At 38.2% G+C, this 20,018-nt stretch overlaps 1 protein-coding gene across 2 annotated transcripts in view; it reads right to left on the reverse strand.

The window, feature by feature from the left end:
• EML6 (EMAP like 6) overlaps positions 1–20,018 on the reverse strand; it is a 120,313-nt gene that overhangs the window by 13,752 nt on the left and 86,543 nt on the right. The window contains exons 23-32 of one of the 2 annotated variants that reach the window (XM_076335199.1): positions 19,648–19,779; positions 17,794–17,882; positions 16,978–17,154; positions 16,666–16,867; positions 16,311–16,437; positions 4,486–4,564; positions 3,120–3,249; positions 1,802–1,900; positions 622–642; positions 81–254 (exon numbers count right to left, since the gene is read on the reverse strand). In XM_076335199.1, the coding sequence (XP_076191314.1) occupies positions 81–254; positions 622–642; positions 1,802–1,900; positions 3,120–3,249; positions 4,486–4,564; positions 16,311–16,437; positions 16,666–16,867; positions 16,978–17,154; positions 17,794–17,882; positions 19,648–19,779 (1,230 nt within the window). The remainder of the gene's footprint in view (positions 1–80; positions 255–621; positions 643–1,801; positions 1,901–3,119; positions 3,250–4,485; positions 4,565–16,310; positions 16,438–16,665; positions 16,868–16,977; positions 17,155–17,793; positions 17,883–19,647; positions 19,780–20,018) is intronic. The other variant, XM_076335200.1, reaches the window with a different exon arrangement.

Here is a 20,018-nt window from a genome sequence, read left to right on the forward strand (position 1 = left end):
ATTCCAAAGACTTGAAAGGAAAAGCAAATAATTGTACACAGTTCTGTCAGGCTGAAGGAACGCGATTTTTCCAGAGTTACCTTCTTGCCACCTCCACACTGTGATAGTATGTTCTGGATCAACTCCCACTGAAACCAGAAGTTTGCCAGTCGCACTGAAGTTGACATAGTTGACCCCTTTGGTATGGAAGCAACGTAGCATTGAAATCGTTTGCTTACTCATAGCATCCCATATGTGAATTGTGGGAGTTGTACCTACATGTAAAAAGATGTATTAAAAAGAGAATTAATTCAGCATCTGGAAAGCTTCAACGCAAAACAGGCATTTTTCAAGAACATTTAACCTAAACAGACACTTATAAGTTGTGGGGTTTTGTTTTGTTTCAAGATTAACACTACTCAAAAAAAAAATCATAATAGCTTGCAAAACACAGGGGGAAATCATTGCATTTCATGAAGTAAGACAAATTCTAAAAGAACAACATATTTATGAAGAACCTCATGCAAAAGAAATTGTCTGTAGATGTTTCACTTGTATCCGCGATTCACACAGATACAACGAGGTAACATGAAACTTTTACATAACTCTGCTGACTAAAATTCACAAACGAATCAGCCTTACCTGGAAATTCTGTCATATCACCTGCATTGTGAGAGCAATGGCAAATGAGGAAGCACCAAGGGAAAACAACAGGTGAAATAAGTCATGTTTCTAATGCTGAAGTGCCAGCATCAGCACCAGAAGGAAAAAAAAATTAAAAATTTGAAAATGGATATGGATTAAATCAACAAAACAAATAAGCAGGAATATTGTTGAACTTTTTTGGGTATATTGTTTTTCTTTATACACAAATATCGCAACAGCATTTAGCACTTTTGAGTTTTAAAAGAAATGCTAAAGACATGCAGTTTTAAAGAATTATTAAATTTAAAAGTTAAATGAATCTGTAGTTATACAGAATATCAACCAAAATCAGAAACACTGATTTCATGGGCTCTTATTGACAGAATAGAAAAAGGGCCTTTAACAGTCACCTTTTCCCTGTCATAGAAATCAGTATTTTGAAGAGGAGCTCTGACAATATGTGCGGGTTTTTGTGTTTACTCAACATGCAAATTGAAGTGCCCGCACTCAGTACGGGTGGCCAAGATGGTTTGTCAAGGTGTTCATCTACTACCATTTTTCTGCCCCCTGTTAAGTTATTTATTACAGAAGTTACGGACTTGAGTCTCCTGCCCGGCATTTCCCATACAATGTTTACTCCTGCAAAAGGTACTAGGGAATCTAACAGGACTCTCCATGTAAATAACAAACAAATAAATACACGTGGTTTCACAACTGGCCCCTTACATGTGTCGTAACTTCTGCTGAGATTTCACTCTATTTCTTTCCCTTTCCACCTAGCTTTTGTGCTTCTGCCTAGGAAATTTTCATTATTGTATTTTCACTGCTAAGCATTTTACTGCTAAACAAGTGCCTTGGATACAGGGAAGGAAAGAGGGAATTCTATAAATCTTATGATTACAGATTAATGAGGTGATTTAGTGCAGTTTATCAAAGCTTGCTTTCGGAAATATGACTGTACTACAATTAACTCTCAAATCCAACGACTTGCAATCAGAGATGAAATTGAAACCATAAGAAAATCCTGAAGCTTGATTACCTCTTTAAAATCAAAGAAAAAGTTTGAGGACAGTAACACTAGCATGTCCGGGTAAAATTCCTACACAGAAAAGCCCAAAATAAATCAGTGCCCCTGATAATTTTTGAGTAAAACTTTGTTATATGGAGAGTCACCTACCGATCTGGCTGGTAGCCACAATATTTTTATACTTTGGGTGCTGATTCACAGTGAGGCAGAGAATGTCATCAGTATGCTCCAGGTAGAAACTCTGACTACCTAATAAAATTCAAACATGTTTTTATTCACAACGGTATCGAAGAAAGAACCACCACTGAAGCAAAGAATATTCAAGCAGCTTGTTGCTACACTCATGCTGTACTCTCCAGGGGATGGATGGGGAGAGGGCAAGAACTATGTCGACAGCGGCTCTGCTCTCATTCCCAGGCACCATTACCAAATGCACTATGAACGTAACCATTAACACACACATACATAAAAAAGCGGTATTTGGTAAACTAACTATGTCCAGGGAAGCAGAAATCAGCCCAAGAATCATCCCGTAGCCTCCTGTAACTGCACGAAAAAGCAAAACTAGCAAATGCAGGGCCCAAGTTTCCCGGTAAATCAAAGCAGCCAGTGGGAAGCGAAGTGGAGAGCAAAGCCCTGTGAAGTCTGCGCTTTGCAATATCCTCCCGAGGGAAAGGGCCCAAAAAGAACAGATGGGACCGTGCTTCCCAGCTCCCCAGGTCAGAGGCCGTGCTAGGACTGGAGTCCCCAAAGGTCACCAGATGTGACAGCACTTCTGCCTCTGTGCCTCCTTGGCAGCAGAGCTGCTGAGCGCACCGCTGTGACTGTTTGGTTCACTGTGGCAGCAAGAGGAAATAAAATAAAGCCAAAATTCCTTTAATTCCTATCTTTGTTTCTAGAGACGTATGAAGAATATGGAGATGTTGGTGCTACAACTTAGGGCCAGATAAATTTTTGGTGTTCTTCCTCCTCTTCATCACCCAAAAGGCAGAGACTATTTCTACCCCTTCCAAAGAGCAACTTGCTCACACTGTATTGCATCAAAATGTACCCTTCCCCGAGTACGTCTTTGCTAAAACAACTCAAAATGAAACAATGGCTCTTACTGCTCCTAACATTTTTTAGGCTACTAGTCATTTCATAACCCAGGCTCTCTCCTCTGAGAAAGCCATTCCTGTCTCTTCAGCGAGGATTTTAGCAAGGCACAACTGCAGAAATAGAACAGGTTTTATTACACTTCCTAGCAGAATCTCATACCTGCTGAAAGGAACAGGATGGCTCTACAGGATGACCTGAACAGGAGAAATTGTCAATCTGATACAATAGCCATCTAAAATTTTTTGCATTATTTATCAAGATGCAAAATGTGAGAAAGTTACAGGAATGTTAAAAAGTTAAGACTTTCAATAAGAAATATTTTACTCGTAAAGCATTTTTTATCTCAAAGTGTTGTTTCAAGTTGAATTACCAGTAGAAAGATTTTGAACTACGCCTGCTGCAGCTGTGTGGAAAATAATATCAGCACCATCATTTAGGTAATGAAGGTTGTTGCGGCAATCAAACCCTCTGTATCCAAAAACATGGTCTAAAGCCAGCTCCTAGTCAAATAAAACAAAAAGAAAGAATAAGAATAAAGTGAAAGAAGGAACAAGGAGATTACAGAGTTTGGGTCACATAAGCGCAGTTCTAAAGTAATTACACAAGCTACAAATATCTTGTAGAGGCAATAGAATAATTAAACAATAGTTAAGCAGTTATCCCTGTTCTTCTGCTAATTTATTGAGGCATGACATTCTCACAGACTATCTACAATGCTTTAATCAGTCAACTAAGGCACTGCATTTATATTATTTCTTTCATAATTCAGGCAGCTGTAAATGTTTTGTTTCTGTAAATTTCCATTCAAAATATATACAACTTACAAAAAAGGTCCAATGTTATGAATCTTCCCATCACAGTTTAATAGCTGTATAGGGTATCAGGTATTTGCAAATATCTTCACTTCTACTTTAAGAGTCTTCAAAAATCATTCTCGTAAACAACCAAATTTTAACAGACCAATTCTGACCTTAAAGTCCTTATAAGAAGCAAAGGCAGGCCATAAGTAACTCTACATTTAAAACATCAATCAGAGGTGTAATTTCAGCTTACAATAAGCAATTGCCAAGGAAATTTCCTCCAGAAAAACAGTGATGGTTAGTGGATTGTTGCTAAAGTTGCTTTTATAGCCCAGAAGACAGACTTAATGAATCTGTCCCAAACACAATTACAGCTTACTTTGAACAATTTGAATGACATCGACAGGCCAAGCAATTGTTGCAAATTGTCCACACAGACCACAGAATATTCCTTGTTCAGTGTATTACATGGAAATTCCAAAAAGTTGTTTAGGGGGGCCCTACAGTTTGGGGAAAGACTTATGTTGCAAAGTAAACGAGCAAATTTCATCGTTCAAAATCACGCATATGGTCTTTCATGTGCGAAACTGCAGTTTCTGACTGTATTTCCCTTGGGGTTATGTAGTGAGTATGGGTTCTGCTGTGCACGCACATACACTTTGGCTCTACCTGCCTTTCAAATTAAGAGACAAATTTTGGGTTTGGAGAGATCTGATATTATAGGTAAGCTTTAACACCCTGAATCTGAGGTTCTTTCTGACAGAGGTTGCTGCCTGTCACATCTTCTGGTGTTTGCCACCAGAGCTGAAAGCACTTTCTAGACATTTCTTTCTCTTCTCTTCTACCTATATGTGACTTTAGCTGCCCTCAAAATAGGGATTCGTTTCACCCAGCATGTATTACTTCTAAAGCAAATACAAAAGTATTAAGCCTGACCTCAACCAGTTTCTTTTTTTTGTTGATATTGTTCTTTTGCAGTTTTTCAGGCTGAGGAGCAGCTCTGCTAACTGGTGGCCTGAAACAAACATGTAAAAAAGAAAACAATCAATATGTTGGAAAGCAAACTAAAACCTTCAAAACCATACCATGCGTTTTGTATCTGAACAGAAAATGGCCAACTGCAACTGTATGAGCTTAATGCCTAGCTTTTTTTTTTTGAGTTGTACAATAAACTGAAATCATAGGCATTTTGATGGAAAGAGCAGAAGTAACATTGATGTAGATTTAGTGGATGAGTGGCAGAACAGACCACTGTACACCGATTTTATTTTCTTTAAATCATAATGATTTAAATCCATGGAAAATCCTTGAATATTAAATGGTAGTAAATTGTTGCTTCCAGAAATGATCTAAAAGATTTTCTACGGCTGGCAGTTGACCTTTCCCCAACCTTGCTTCTTCTGAGAAATTCCATCACAAAACCTTGACAAGACTTTATTAAAATCTCCTCAAAATCGTATTAGAGATAAAATGATTACATTTTAAAATGTACAGGTCATTCATCCATGTGAATTTAACAGAGACTAAAGGCAGCAAAGCATTTTCATATAATTCCAGTTGCTAAAAGTAGCTAAAAAGACAAATGTAGTACACAGACTGAAACACAATTTGATTTGTGCAAATGGTCTTTAAAGACAGATAACCTTTACTGCTACGATTTGACTTGATCCTTCCAAGAAAAAAAGAAGAGGCACAAACCTAAGAGGAGCAGAAGGAGCTCAGCCTCTAGAAGTTCACGACCTTACAAAACCAAATGCCTGCTGCACAGGCTCCACTTTGGATGACCCTTGTGTTAATTTAAGCACAATGATTCTCCCTTTCTGTTAACAGAAATTCACGAGAGCCAATTCTAACCCTGTCAACAGCAGAGCAGAGCCATTTACTGGAGAAATTAGCCCATAGAAATCTGTCCTAGATTCTTTATCACATTTGATCATCTTTTACTTAGAAAACGAATCTTGCTAGAAGGTTGGGGTAGAAGTGGTGATGGCAAAAGAATAAAAACAGGTATTATGGTTAAATGCCTACTCCAAAACATCACTTGATGGCTGCTGTTAATAATACAAAAAAACCCACTGCATGCCTTTAAACTGCAATTGCAGATTCTGGAGACCGGGTTAAACAACAGTGGGGTTCTGTAAGTAAAAAACCAAAATGCCTGGCCTCAATTTATTTAATAAACACTCGAATCTGGAAAGCATTTCCACTGTTTAAGATTTAAAAAAGGTGCGAACTTGATATACATTATATATGCTGTGAAAATTAGATTTTTCTTGTCCTTATACTGTAATTACCATTAATTCTTGTTTTGCAAAAATTAATTGCAGAAGAATGAAATCCCTTTTGCTTAGAGGGCGCTACTTTTTCTGGAGTTGTATTTTTTACGGAAGGTATTAAAGGCAGCAATTGACAAAGTGCACAGCTAGAACACTTATTGCTGCACAGCTAGAATAATTATTGCAGGAGTAAGTAGCATGAAAATCTGAGCTCTAAAAAAGACAGAACAAAGCTGGAAGTAAACAAACTAACCCACTTCTCAAGCAAACAAGCAAACTCACTAAGTACTAGCAAAGTACATTAACAGGTGATCTTGTAATCTTGATCTTACCTTGATCCCCTTGTAAGCAGCAAACAAAGCCAAGTAAGAAACTTAATACAGTTTAGGTGTACTTCTGACCACTTTACTCATGCACAAGCATTTTTAGAGTCGATCAGTCATTCCTTTGTGGCACAAAACATGCTATTCAAGCATGCCAGCAAGAACTAAAACAGAAATTAAAGAGTGCACCAGTCTACAAATTCGGAAACATCATACCCTGGCATCCCTGGGTATACTCTGAACTAAAGATCCTACGGGACAGAGGGAGAAAAGGAAGCTACATCCATGCTTCCTGCACACTTTATACTGAAGGCCAATGTGATTCCACGTTTGTTTATTTTCAGGTGCCTGACAGGGATGGAAACTGGTAGAAACTTAACAGTCTCATAAGCACTGTTGAGAATTTCACACAATGGATGCTTGTTTTCTATCCTAGTTCAGCCTGCAATTTAGCCTCATAATTGTTCATCGGTAGGCCAACTTCCTTATGGGGACAGCTTGTACTTTTTCGTTCACAGGGAAACAAGTACCTTTATTTTAACTGAAAGTGGTCAATCAAGTCACGTTACATAACCATCAGTGGTAATTGGACCGAATAGCAGCGCAATCACCAGTAGAGAAGGGGCAGAGGAAGTTATTACAAAACTTAATTCTCTTACAAAATAAAATCATTACGTGAGGCTAGAACAGCAAAAGCCGTTTCAGCCCGGATTTACTAAGGCCTTTGAATCAGCACTTATGAAAATAATAAATCATTTTCTTGTATGCTGCCTGCTCTTTTTTCTGTTTTAGTGTAATTTTAAAATGGATCATTTTTACATTTCTTTACCTAGGAATATCAGTTAAAGTTTATGACAAGAGCAAGCCAAACTTTTTTATGAAAGCAAGAGAATACTACCACTATGACATGATTGATAATCACGAGATTGTAAGCATGAGATTTAATTTGGAAACATACACATACACACATATACTTTTATATATATCTATTCACAGTACACACAAACACAAATGTTGTGTGCATTCATATATACATGTCCATGTATATATACACACGTATGCATTCATTGCCTTATTATCATCTTAATAAAACAAATGTAAAGCAGCATCAAAATTTTAACATTTTAACAAGTCATTTCATTTTTAACAAGTCTGTGACTACACCTGATTTATTTTGATACATAAGATGGCAGTGTCAAGACAAGGAATTTGCACTGTAGCAAATTACATATATTTCCCCTTTTTGACCTATGCAATCTGCATTGTACATTCACAGCAATCTGTGCTTTTTCTGTGCTGTGTGTTGTTAGTACTTACTTGACAATTCCCTGCCTCCAAAGGAAAGCAAGTTAAAACATAATACAAGCATTAACGGTTTCTTTCCAGTAATTTAAAATAAATATGCTTATATTACGTTATGGGATGAATGAGTTCCAGGAAAGATAAGACACAGTCAGACATTAGAGGGCTTTCAGTTCTTTAGGTACTGTGAATACAGCAAATAAAATTTCTGTTACTGATGATTATCTTGATGATATGCTTACACAAGCATAAGCACGGTCATAAATCAGTGAGCTAACTCCAGATTTAAACTGACAAAGTCTCACCCACTCTTTTTATGGGTCTTCATGCAGAAATGTAAAAAGATGCAAGTGACAATTCATTCACTCTCACCTAACCAAGAAGGCTATCTGAAATGGCCAAGACCAATGAGGAGGAAGAGGAGCCTAAATCATGGGTGGGGCGAACAGGCAGCACCAGGACAGAGAATAACAGATGGACAACCAAGATCTGGGCAGGGGGGGAAGAGGGAGTGGGGTTTTGGAAGAGTGGGACACCTTGAGGGTGGAAAGAGATGTGATCTTAGAGAACAGGGCCAAAGTGTGTGTGGGGGGAAGTTAGATCCATTTAGACGGAAAATAAAGGAGAGAAAAGGCAGACCAAAAATTGTTATGATAAATTCTGTGGGACAGGGATAACCAACTCATGTTTTTAGAGCACATGGCATAACTGGTCTCTGATGAGAGATGCTGTCTGCATCAGTACTAAATTGGTGAGAACACAAATATTCTGTTCTGAGGCCAATGGGAACAGAATTGGATCTTCAGAAACAACGTTGTGTGAAAGTGACAAACGATGGGGTTTGGAGCAGGGGCAGATAGACAAAAATGTCCTGACACCGAGAAGGTGACGGGCTGGGCCCAGCAGAAATGGGTAGAGAAGAAGCTGAAGAGAGTCCAAATGGGAGACTAACGTCTGCATTTAGATGGTTGCTAACTGGAGAGGGAACGTACTTGGTTGCTACACAAAAATAAAAATGAGCAGGACTGTTCCCAAGAAGAGAAAACAAGGTTCAAAGAGAGGCAAGACGATCCACTACCAGTAGGTTTGTTTGGACAAGAGAATTAAAAATCCAAAATTTAAAAAAATGTACTGTTCATTTTGTAAAAAATGCAAAAGCAGCTTTTAAAAGTACACTTCCACTAGTTGACAGGAGGGGGACTCCCAAGTACCCTAAAACTGCTGCAAAACTCCTAGAGCTTTAAGAAGTGACTGAAAGATTTTGTGAATTCTAAACCCTTGGATTTTCCCATCCTAACATACACAGTAGTTTTACATACAACTTTTCCTGCTGTTACTTTTCCTTTACATTTTGTAGATAACACAAGACAACAAAAAAGAATAGTATCCAATGTGAAAATATCCTACTCTCTAATACAGTGGATCAAAGCAAAGCTGAAACAAAACTAGAGGGAAACATCAATTGTAATCTAAATTATTTTTTAAAAGTGTAGCACTGAAAAAGCTTAGCATGGTTAGAATATTTACGATTTCACATGTATGCTGATGCACTCTTTAAAAAAACAAACAAAAAAGGTATTGCAGAACGTATGGTGGTGATAGCCATTTTCCTATTTTGTAAGGGAAGCTAGTCAGTGCATTCACATGTCATTCTAGTTCAGTCTCCAAATGTGAAACAAGCAGAAAAGCAGATTAATAAGAAGGATCATCAGTTCTGAATGAAATCCGAAGGCCTTTATTTTTTAACAAGTTCATTGTTCTAAACATCTTGTAAAGCTGTTAAACTAGACAACTATTGTAAACAGGCTGGCCCTATTGCATAGAGATCTGTCATACATAATACACTGGACAGACGGGGCTGTCTGGAAGCTCCCTCAGCCCCCTTTGCCAAAACCAGCTTCAAGGAACACATTGTAACATGCTTTAGGCAAAACCTAAATTTCTGTCTTTGAGCTAAAAAGTTTTGAATACCTCAGGTAATGAGACTTCAGGAGAACTCTCTCCATATACTACCAAGGCATCAGAATCAACCCAACTTTAGCATGTTCTGGAAGGTCTCTCTCTTTCCTTAGGCTTCTCTCGGGGTTTGTGATCATGTTTGAGAGGAAGAGTCTTTTCCATTTGTTTTGTTATTCCTTACATAAACTCTGACATGTTTTGAAGCTGTGCTCATTCTATAAGTAAAAATATTCAACCAATAGTATACGGAGAACTTTTGGGCTGGAGGTAAAACATAATAGGCAGATAAAATAGCATCCTTCCCCTGCATAACAAAACATACCGGAAACAACGCTTTTTCGATCATTCCTGGACTACAGCCCACACAACAACCCTCAAAAAAAGCTTAATATTTCGCATCAACCTCAGTGCAGAGAGCGCTCAAGTTCAGAGAAAGAAATGTCGGTAACACGTTGCGCCTTGTGACAGTATTGGCATCCCTCAATTCCATACCCACTAAGTGTCACACAAATGAAAGAGACCTTTGGGCCAGCTCATATTGTTGTAAAGAAATAAATAATCAAAAGAATAATATTTGAAGAGAGAAAATCCAACTTCTTAACCTTCTTTAACTTCTCATTTTTATCAGAACATATGATTACAAATGATGCATAATAACACAATTGAGAACAGGCTCCGAGACAGATAGCTCACGGAGAGTGAGACAAGCCAGTATGTTAAGAAAACAGAAAACCAGACAAACATGCTAATGCTGCTTTTTGTTTTCTACACATTCAACCTGCTTTAAAGGTTTTCCATCACCAGGTATATTACAAGAGTTTTCAGTTTATGTAGATTCATGCAAATCAAACTAAATGAAAGCTGCAAACATAGGATATATGTTAGCGGTTAGTAGAATGCAAAATGCAAATACATCTTTGCCTTTCGTATTAGTAACATAAATACAGTCTTCACGCAAGCTTGTTTTGCTTCTTATTATATAAATTCTTTGCCAGGTAAAGTGGTCCCAGTTCAAAAGTTAGCCCTTTTCTGAAATGGAGCACAATTCCTACATAACACACAGTAGAGCTTACAATTGTCCTGGATTGTCTGGGACAGTCCCACCAGTGACCAAGTGGTCCCGTGGTGTGGGAGCACTGCTCTTGGAGCTCCCACACTGTGAGAGTGCTCCTGCAGCACCTCTCATTGGCACCCCACTTCTGTACCATACAGGCAGAGCAAAGAAGAGGATGCCAATCAGAGGAGCAAAAAGGGAAGAAGAGAAAAATAAGGGTGGGTGGGGAGGATAGGAGGACAGACATGGAAAGGGAGAGGAAGAAAAACAAGAAGGTTGGGGAGAGGAGAGAGAAACAACAATCAATTAATTATCTTAACCGAATGCACCAACTAATATAATCACAAAATAGTTAAAAACTGTTCCTCAGCCTCATCTCTCCTGTTATTTTCCCATCCTAAAGCTGTAACTGCTGACAGAGACAGTAAATCTTGGGCCCCCCACAAAAATACCAGACCATGATTTATTTCAAATCCTGCAAGTAAAATCTATCATGTGACCTGTACGTTCCTCCAAGATATTTGCAGAATCATAATTCTTTTCATTATGTAAATAAATGAGACAGGAAAAGTACATTTGATACAGGGCTTTAATTTTCTTTTCTAAGGAAAAACCTTAACATTATCCCCAAGTTTGTCATATATAAGGTTTTTTGCCCTTTATACTAATGAAATTTCTCTGCCCAGTTTACTTAGGGGCCCAATACTCTGGAGATCTGGAGAAGGCCAGCGTAATATAGATTTCCTTTTCATCGTGCTGGATTGTGCTAAGCACAAAGCACGTGCTAGGTAGTAATAGAGAATGCACAGCGGCTGCTCAAAGTCACAGTTGTCTTGTATCGAGTATTACGTCAAATCTGTCCTCCTACTCTCTTTCCCATGATGGGGGAGAGAAGGGACAAGAATTGCTGGCTCCTCTCTTTAAGACAGTAGAGTAAGTCTTTGTATTAATTTTGGGGGGGAGTAATTTGTGAATTGTTGATTCCTTTCCAGAAGGGTGGTGGTTGTTGCAAAGCTTTCCCCTCATAACCCAGCACTGCCTGTATCAGCTCTCAACCATGTTCTTGCAATCTTCTCAGCAGACACATCACAGTTCCTGAGATCAAACTCCTCCTGGATTGTACAATGATTAGTTATTTCTAGAGAGATAATGTATTTCAAGTTTTTCAGATTCACCGCTCTTAATATTACAGAAGCATAGAGTCCTGCAAGCTTATTCTAGCAAACACAAAGGTTAAGAAGATGGAAATGTAGCTATAATAAAGAGGAAAATAAAACGTCCATCTTCTTGAGCCAAAACTGTCTCCTAGGTGTCACATAGGGCCTTTGAAGCGTATTTGTATATTATAAGCAGGGAAATAACTTTCTAAGTGACGATTCACCTTCTGAATATTACTATTTAAAGAAAGAAACATAGTGAGCTTAAAGTCCTTGCCCCCAAGAAGCAGCTCAGAGCAACAGCCCCAGCTATTCCCTTCTCTTGCTTGAGCTGGAAGCTTGTTTTTCTCTCTTTTTTTCTTTTCTTAATTTAAACTTACTTTGCTTAATTCTTGGTTTCTACCCACTATACCTATGAATAAGTCACAATTTTGCCTCTCAGACACACAATGAAAATACAGCAAGGGGGACATTTCTTCTTCTCAGATCCTCATTGCATTTTGCAGTGAAGTGGACCAGCAGTTTTTCAGGTCTTGTGATTAACTCACTGCTTCTAACTTAAATGGCTTTCTGGCTTGGAACATAATTTTTAAAAATTACACAGTATGTAATCAATCTCAGAGTATTCACAGTATGCACATCCCATCAGATGCACAATCCTCGGGGTCTTCATACAGACATATGGCACAATTACAAAGAGGAAAGATTTGGGATTTGGAGTATTTTCTCCAGACAATCTTCCCCCCTCAAAAGACTACCAGGTTTTCCCACGTACCTGCCTAAAAGAGAATGGAATACATCCTCTGGGTTCCCTTCTTCATATCTGAAGGGACTGGGAGAGGCTACTTCAGCTGTGCCTTTTGCAGAAAATGTAAAGCTTTGTGAACTGGCTTCAATATTACTTGTTGCCATCTCACTCAACTCTGTGCACAGAGATTTCAAGACTCCATGTCTTGAAGACCCGCTGATTTAGAACTTGGGTTTTCCTGAACACTGAGAGTTGAGTACTCGTAAGCTTTTAATTTTGTCTGGCTTGATCAACCGTCACTTTGGACCCTTGTAGGTGCAATGAAAAGTCAGCCCACTGCTTTCAGGAAGCTTTTAGAATACGGTCAGACAAATCCTTCATTAGCAGTTACATTCTTTTGTATTCTCGGAAAAGATGAAATCTGGCACAGCTGTGAAGGTTGCTTCATAATTCATACGTCTTTGAGAGGTCAGCTTCACCCTGAAGCACTCATAATTGGGAGTGTTGAGACTCTGCATAAATTGTGCGCATATTGGTACAACTGTGGCCAAAAATTGAAGTCTTTGACAATTGCAGTAGCCAACACATTAATCTCATCTTATTGCATCCAAAACCCAGTACCTTTCACAGCTTAAGGCCCTATCCCAGCACAACACCCTCAGAAACTGCAGTTTTGCCTACATTTCACCATAAAATTTCTGCTTCTTATTGTTTGATGATAAATTCTGGTAATTTATATTAATCCGATGAAGAAAGGGAAGCGAATCTCTCTTTGCCTAACAAGCTATATATGGAAAGTATGGGATCTGTTGACAGATTTATCAGAACAGCAAAGTCCCAATACCAAAGATGTGGTTATATTGAAGTAGCTGTAATTGAAAGATTATAAAATATAAATATATATATTTTTATATATATATAAAAAATGCGAAGAATAGCTGTGACTCCTTAGCAGAAAAGATGGAAAGGACAGTTACAAGGGTTTATTTTTAAGCTATTTTAAAATGAAATACAAACCTGTTGATTACATAGAGAGAGAAAGAAGCAAAAAGATATGGAGAATGTTAAAACCTTCCTTCTTGCTCTCTTCAGTCTAGAACTTGTTATGGGATAGATTATTCCTTCAGATAGGCTACAGTATGCTATTTTCATGTACAGTCATTATGAAGAGACTATTATGGAAATCGGAGGCAACCTCACTGCAGAGGAGGTGTCTACCCATTTAATTAGGCCCACCAGCTATAAACAGAGTGGGTAGTGTGGAAACACTTGGGCATACTAGAAGAGCTTCCAGCTTCAGTGTTGCTTTGTAGCGTTGGATAGCACAAAGCACATTTCCCCTGCGTTAGGGATTATCAGTGTTAGTATGACAAACAGGAAGCCTGCTTCATTTGTCCTGTTTTGTGCTGCTTTGCAGGTACTGTATGTTTTGTTAAAAAGGTTGAAAAAGGCAAACTGCCTGTTCATTTCAGGGGGTGCCTTCCTCCACAGCAACACAGCAGGTTCAGCTGAATCAGCTTACGCAGCGTAGGACTGAGGATGTGGACAGACCCGCAAGTCAGGAAGCCTGAAGTGGACGTGGCAGGCTGAGATGCTCCTCTGAGAAGCAGGGTACTTGCTTGCATGTAACCATGGCCAGGTTTCAGAGAAAGCAAGCTTCCTAGGGACCCAAAGGGACTGTGGTGATTTTCACTCCTGGACTGAAAATAGTGCTGAAAAGCTGTGGAAGAGACTGATGCTTATGCTCATACTGTTGATAATTCGCTAGCACAAAACAATTGTAAGCCCAGCTTAATCGGTCAATTAAACTCACTCTACAGTTGCTTTTGCATCACATAAAGCAGAATAAAGCAGCTGGAAGGTACAAGGGTTTCTGGTGTAAAACGTCTGACCATTGTACCATTGGCACTTGTTATTTCACGTGTAATAACAATTTAGCAGTATTTGCCCAAAACAAAATAAAATTTGTTCCTTTTTTAACTCAATCTCAAAACATTCATGTTTACTAGATAATACACTATGCCTTTTTATAGAAAAATGGAGGAGCAAGGACTTTATATGAGTAAACGAGAAAATGGAAAGAGCCTTAAAAGAAAGGGAAAAGAAATGGTTGTGGTCCAACATTTGACTAAAAAAAATCACTAATCCTCCTGCTGCATGTTGTTGTTAAAACATTGTAATAAAAAAAACAAAAGGGGTGAAACATTTTTTTTCTCATTTTTCACACCCAACATTAGTTCAAATACCAAGTGAAAAATTACTCATTATTACTTTCTGTCCATGATGTTCAGCACTGCATTCTTTGAGAACTTTAAAAACATAAACTAATTTCTTTTTCAAGGGTCTGCATGAGATTAGGAAGTATTATTAACTCCATTTTGTATCTTGCAAATGAAGACACCAAGGAGATTTTTAAAGCCAAAAATCTCAAAAATTGCCACTAATTTTCAGTAGGCAAGTAAAAGAACCTTAGACTTTAATCTGTTCAATGTGATTATGTGTTACATGTTTGTTCAAAGAACTGCTTAAATGATCTCCACTTGCAGCTGTGAGCATGCAGTTTTTCTGCAAATTCAGCCGTACTTCTCTCAGCTGACAGCAGGAAATGAGGAACACAGAGTTAGAGGCTGCCTGTAAAAATATTCTATTTGCCAACCATCACCAAGAAGCTCTGTGACAGAAGCAGGAACAGCAAGAAGTCAGCTCTCCACAGGCTCCAGAACGCTCTCTTCTTGCCTTCCCGGCTACACACAGTGCTCTCATCTTTTGCAATACCTGCAGCAGGGATCCTACAGTGCAGCAGCGCTTACTTCTGCACCCGCTGTGTTCCCTGAGGACTACGTATCCCATTCTCTAACTAGGGCAGGATCCCTGTGGGGAGAATGATATGCCATCACACTACTGGTATAGTTACTAGTCATGTGTTCTGGGTAAACTGAGGGGAAACAACTGAGCTTAAATTCTTTCTGTGGGTTAACACACAGCCATCCTTTTTGTCAGTGCCCAGCATCGGGCAAAAGCAAGAAAGCTCATGATAAAAGAATGAGCACTTATAAAAAGCAATTCTATCAAAGAAACTGCATGGATTCACAGTTGAGGCATCAACTGGATTCACAGGTGTAAATTTACTGTACACGTTTTTATTCATCAGAACTCATATAGTAACCGTCAGCATCCACAGGCTCTTACCCTTCCTAAAGCTCCATCCCAAAAGGGGAGTAAGACACCCATGTTACCAATAAATGCCACAGCTATTTGATCAATGCGGAGCATACTTTGTACAGATACAATGAGCCTAGATCCAGTTCCAGATTACAAAGGGGAATGTACTTTACTGGTTATAGATACTCCTGTTCTGTCCCAGCAATCCTGTCCCAGTCAGAGCTTTTTACTCACCCACTCCCCTAGGTCTGTGTTTCACTGGACCTCGCCCTCTATGCTTAGCTCTTACCTTTTCTTTACTGTCCTCTCCCACTACTGTTCTCCTTCCAGCCTTTTTTTTTTTCTCAGAGTAATTCAGCCTAAGGCCGTGTGCCATGGGAGATTTCAGCTTTAACAGTACCGACTTGACACAATTGCAAGCAACTGAAAATCTTTCAATGAAAACATCACCAAAAGCCTTAACTACAAAGTATTTACAAGCTCTTCCCATCACAAACGCCCTGCTGCAGACATATGTACAGCTACACATACTAATTAGGAAAGAATATAACTGCTTATGTGAACAGCAGAAGAGAATGCAACACGCGCAGATGTTTTACTTACATATACATATTTTTCTCCATCACATTAACACGTCATACCATATGAACACCATTTTAAATGTTATCTTGTGAATTTTAAAAATCCTGTCTTATTTCTAAGGACTAATTTCAGTTGAATGAAAAGAGATAGAAAAGAATGCAATGTACATTTGGAAACGAATGCCTTTGTGTGACATACCTCTCTTCTACTGAAACTTCCTTCAGCTGTTGATGCGGTTTTGTCCCTTCCATTTCTCGGATGCTTACTGCATAGATCTTAGTGGTATAGTCAATTGCTTTTTCTCTTGCAACATCACTATCATAACCTTAGAAAAATAAAACATAAAATAAAACAAACTACCCTTGTTTCATAGTGGAAGAGCAGAAAACAAGAAGATCTGCACCAATAGAAGGAAGGAAACAAATCCTACCAAGCTCTCCCTACACTGAACTTTAGCACATGAAAGTTTCTTGCCCACTTCAAGCTAAACGCCTCCATCAGTCTCTGTGGAACGAAGACAAATTAAAGATGTATTTTATACAATCTTTTTTACCTCCATCTTCTTCTGCATCTGTGTCTGATTCTTCACTATCAACCAGCTTACTCTCCTGAATGCCCAAAAATTCTCTGGTCCAGATCATCAAAGCTGTATCAGCACCACCTACAGTCAGCAGCACAGAATCATTGTGTAACCACCGCACATTGGTTACCTGTGCGCTGTGACCCACATACTTCTTGAATTTTGCATGTTGGCCCTGTAGCACAAAGAATTCGCATATTAGCAGTCTGACATATTGCAAACAGCGTCTTCCTTAATTCCTTTTCTTGCGCAGTTTCTAATCACAGAAATAAATACACTTATTACCTTCACCGGATATGAAAAAAGCTTCACAAAACCAAAATCATCTCCCGTAGCTAATAGTGTTCCGTCTTTTGTAAGACTAGCTGCATTTACAACAGTGACATCACTGTGCATGGGCCAAATTCCTTCACAAGTAGGACCAAGAACACATGTCCAGGTGTCCCACTCAATCTTCTCTATCTGCAATCAAAATTTCCCCAAAAGAAGTAATCTTAATACATACCAAATACACACTGGTTTTATGCGTACATTTTTCTATGTTTGATATTAACTTAATTTTTTTAGTGTTTTTAGAAACTGTTCACTGTTTCCAGCTAGTTAATACAAACTGCATATCTTCATCAAAAGGCTTAAAGCTTTCAACATTCCCGCTTTCCCAAGGTAGAGCATGATTTGGATACAAGTCTCCTTAAAGATTTTCTGAGGTGCTAAACATTGGCAATTTTATAGAAGAACTGTGTCACAAATAATCAACATCCTTGAAAGCCAGGTCATACTGCTTAAAAATGGTTTACAACCTGTATGCACACTGATTACACAGAAAACAGGTGATTGTTCAGGAAAGGGGATTATGGGAAATGACTGCTATTAAACAAACAAAAATAAATGTAGAGATACAAACAGAAACTGCAAGTTTTACCATTTACAAATGCTAGGAAAGACACTATACAGAATGATTAAATAATTCTAATTCTAACCACTGTAAATACAGTATTTTAAAAGGAAAAAATATACCATTTGAAGACAAAATATGCTAATTTTCAACAGTCCAGAAAAGTAACTTTCACAGTAAAAAAATCCAGTAAGCGTAATTCGTACCTCAGCAATTCTTATAATATGCCTTTTCCCCCTTGGTGCTTCAAAAAATAGTTGTTCTTTGGCACCAGAATTGACTTGCAATAACTTTCCTGGATACGAAATAAGAGTTTATTATGAATCTTATTCATTATTAGGAATATTATGAACTTTCTTTTGATTGAGTGAAGAGATTTCTGGGCGTAAGCTAAAAAATTATCGTCCAGAGAGTTATTCATAGCAAAAGTAAAACAAATGCCTAGAATCACTCTCACAGGAATCCTATACTCCTGATTCACTCCAGAAGTAATATTTTAAATACCACCCAACATCCTTAAAAAATTACTGTCTTGCAGCAAATTGCTTTCTTCTGCTATGAAATATTTTGCTAGTGTTTTATCATCATGATAATGGAAAGTAAAAAAAATAAATGCGTATGCTATTAATTTTCATGGCAATTTTGCAAGACAGCTTTGCCAAAAGTTAAAAACATTGTAAGCTTCTGTCTATTTTGCACTGCCTAACTGGCATATAGTCCAGCTACAGACCAAACTGTCCTTGAATGTGAAGTTTACCATACCCATACAAATACTGCGATACTATGAAGATAATCCTGTATGCAACTGATAGTATATGAGCAAGTATTTTTGCATGAAGAAGCAAAAAATGCTTTCAAACTCAGTTTTACAATATTTCTGATATAAGAAAATTAAAGGTGTTTTCTGAATTTTTCAAATTACAACTACTATACTAGTGTAAGAAATCCTGGGGGGATTTATTATCATAAAAGCAGTTCTACAATATCTAAACTGCATAACTGCCAGGGAAAGCACTCTTTTACTGAGAAACACTGGATTAGACCATCAACTGATATGAACTAGTGCAGTTCAAATGTTGCTATATTTTGACTGGGCATCTTGCCCTTTGTTACATGAGCTATGTTCAGTCTGTTGGAATCACTGACAACAAGAAGTGCAAGATGGGACTATAGCAGTATCATGCCCTTCCTATGTGACCTGTATAAGGTTGTACAATTTAGCGTATTAATCCTTTACATCTAGAAGTTCAGTTAAGAGTTTCCAAAAAATACCATTAAGGACACAAAGAATTTTCAGTTTTCTTATACTTTATATCTGCACATGTAACACATCCAAGAACTGGCTACTACAGATATACAGGTATTATCAGACAAATTGCTATTATGCATACACCTATCAGTACTCAGATTATCAGGGTTGTCAGCAGGCACACAGTGCCAGCTCAGCTGCGGCATGGCTTACTAGCTCAAGAATGGCACCCAGACCTGAATGGGTTCTGAAAGCAGGTTAGCTCCTATCGTCAGTGAGCTTGCACCACATTTTGGGACTAGCACAACAGGGGAAGCAGGGCTCAGACACACAGGAGGTTCCACACAGAATTGTATTAGGTCCGGAAAGGCGTATTTGCACGAGCTCATTATGGATCCTGTTAGACTTAATTAGTTGTGACAATAACGCTCTCTAACTTCATTGCCGTGATTGCCTTGTAATGCTCAGCAAAGAAGAAAGGAAATTGGACATGTAAGGTGGAAAAGAAAAATGTGCCATACACTACAAAACTATAAAAAGAACAGGGCAAAGAAAAGCAATATTATGTTCATAAGTGACATTTTAGTCATATGTTGTCAGCAGTGCAGTACCATGTACTCTGGTACAAACACTACAAGTGAGGATGAATTCCACCAACAAATGTAATTGCACTGAACCCATATGGTGCTTGATGTTGAAAAATCATTTGCATTAGTAGTTACAGTTTATCTTAGTAACTGGTACAAGAACAGTTTTCTGATATTCTGTTTTACAGGCATTTTAAATCTTTTTCTCCGGTCAAATATTTTACCTCTTGAGTCCCAGTCAATGTGTGTGATATAGCTAGATGCACCTTTACAAATGCCAACTCTTTTGCTGGTAAGTACATTGTAAATATCTACAAAATTATCATGGGAAGCCACAGCCAGGTACTTTCCTGATTCTGTAAAGAAGAGACACTGAGGTTATTAAAGGTTTACATGTTATAATTATTATTATGCATTTTTACTACTGTAGTGCATCCAAAAGCACTAGGGTAGGGGTGGGCCCCATTATACTAGGCTGCATACAACCTACAGAATTCTGAAGTATTTAAATGCATGGAGCACATACAAAGCCAGTCTACCTTCTGAACATTCAATCTTATGTCTAGAGGAGAAAAACAAACTCCGAGATAAACAC

This window comes from Aptenodytes patagonicus, chromosome 3 (genome assembly GCF_965638725.1).
Source record: "Aptenodytes patagonicus chromosome 3, bAptPat1.pri.cur, whole genome shotgun sequence".
In the NCBI taxonomy this organism is placed as follows: Eukaryota; Metazoa; Chordata; class Aves; order Sphenisciformes; family Spheniscidae; genus Aptenodytes; species Aptenodytes patagonicus.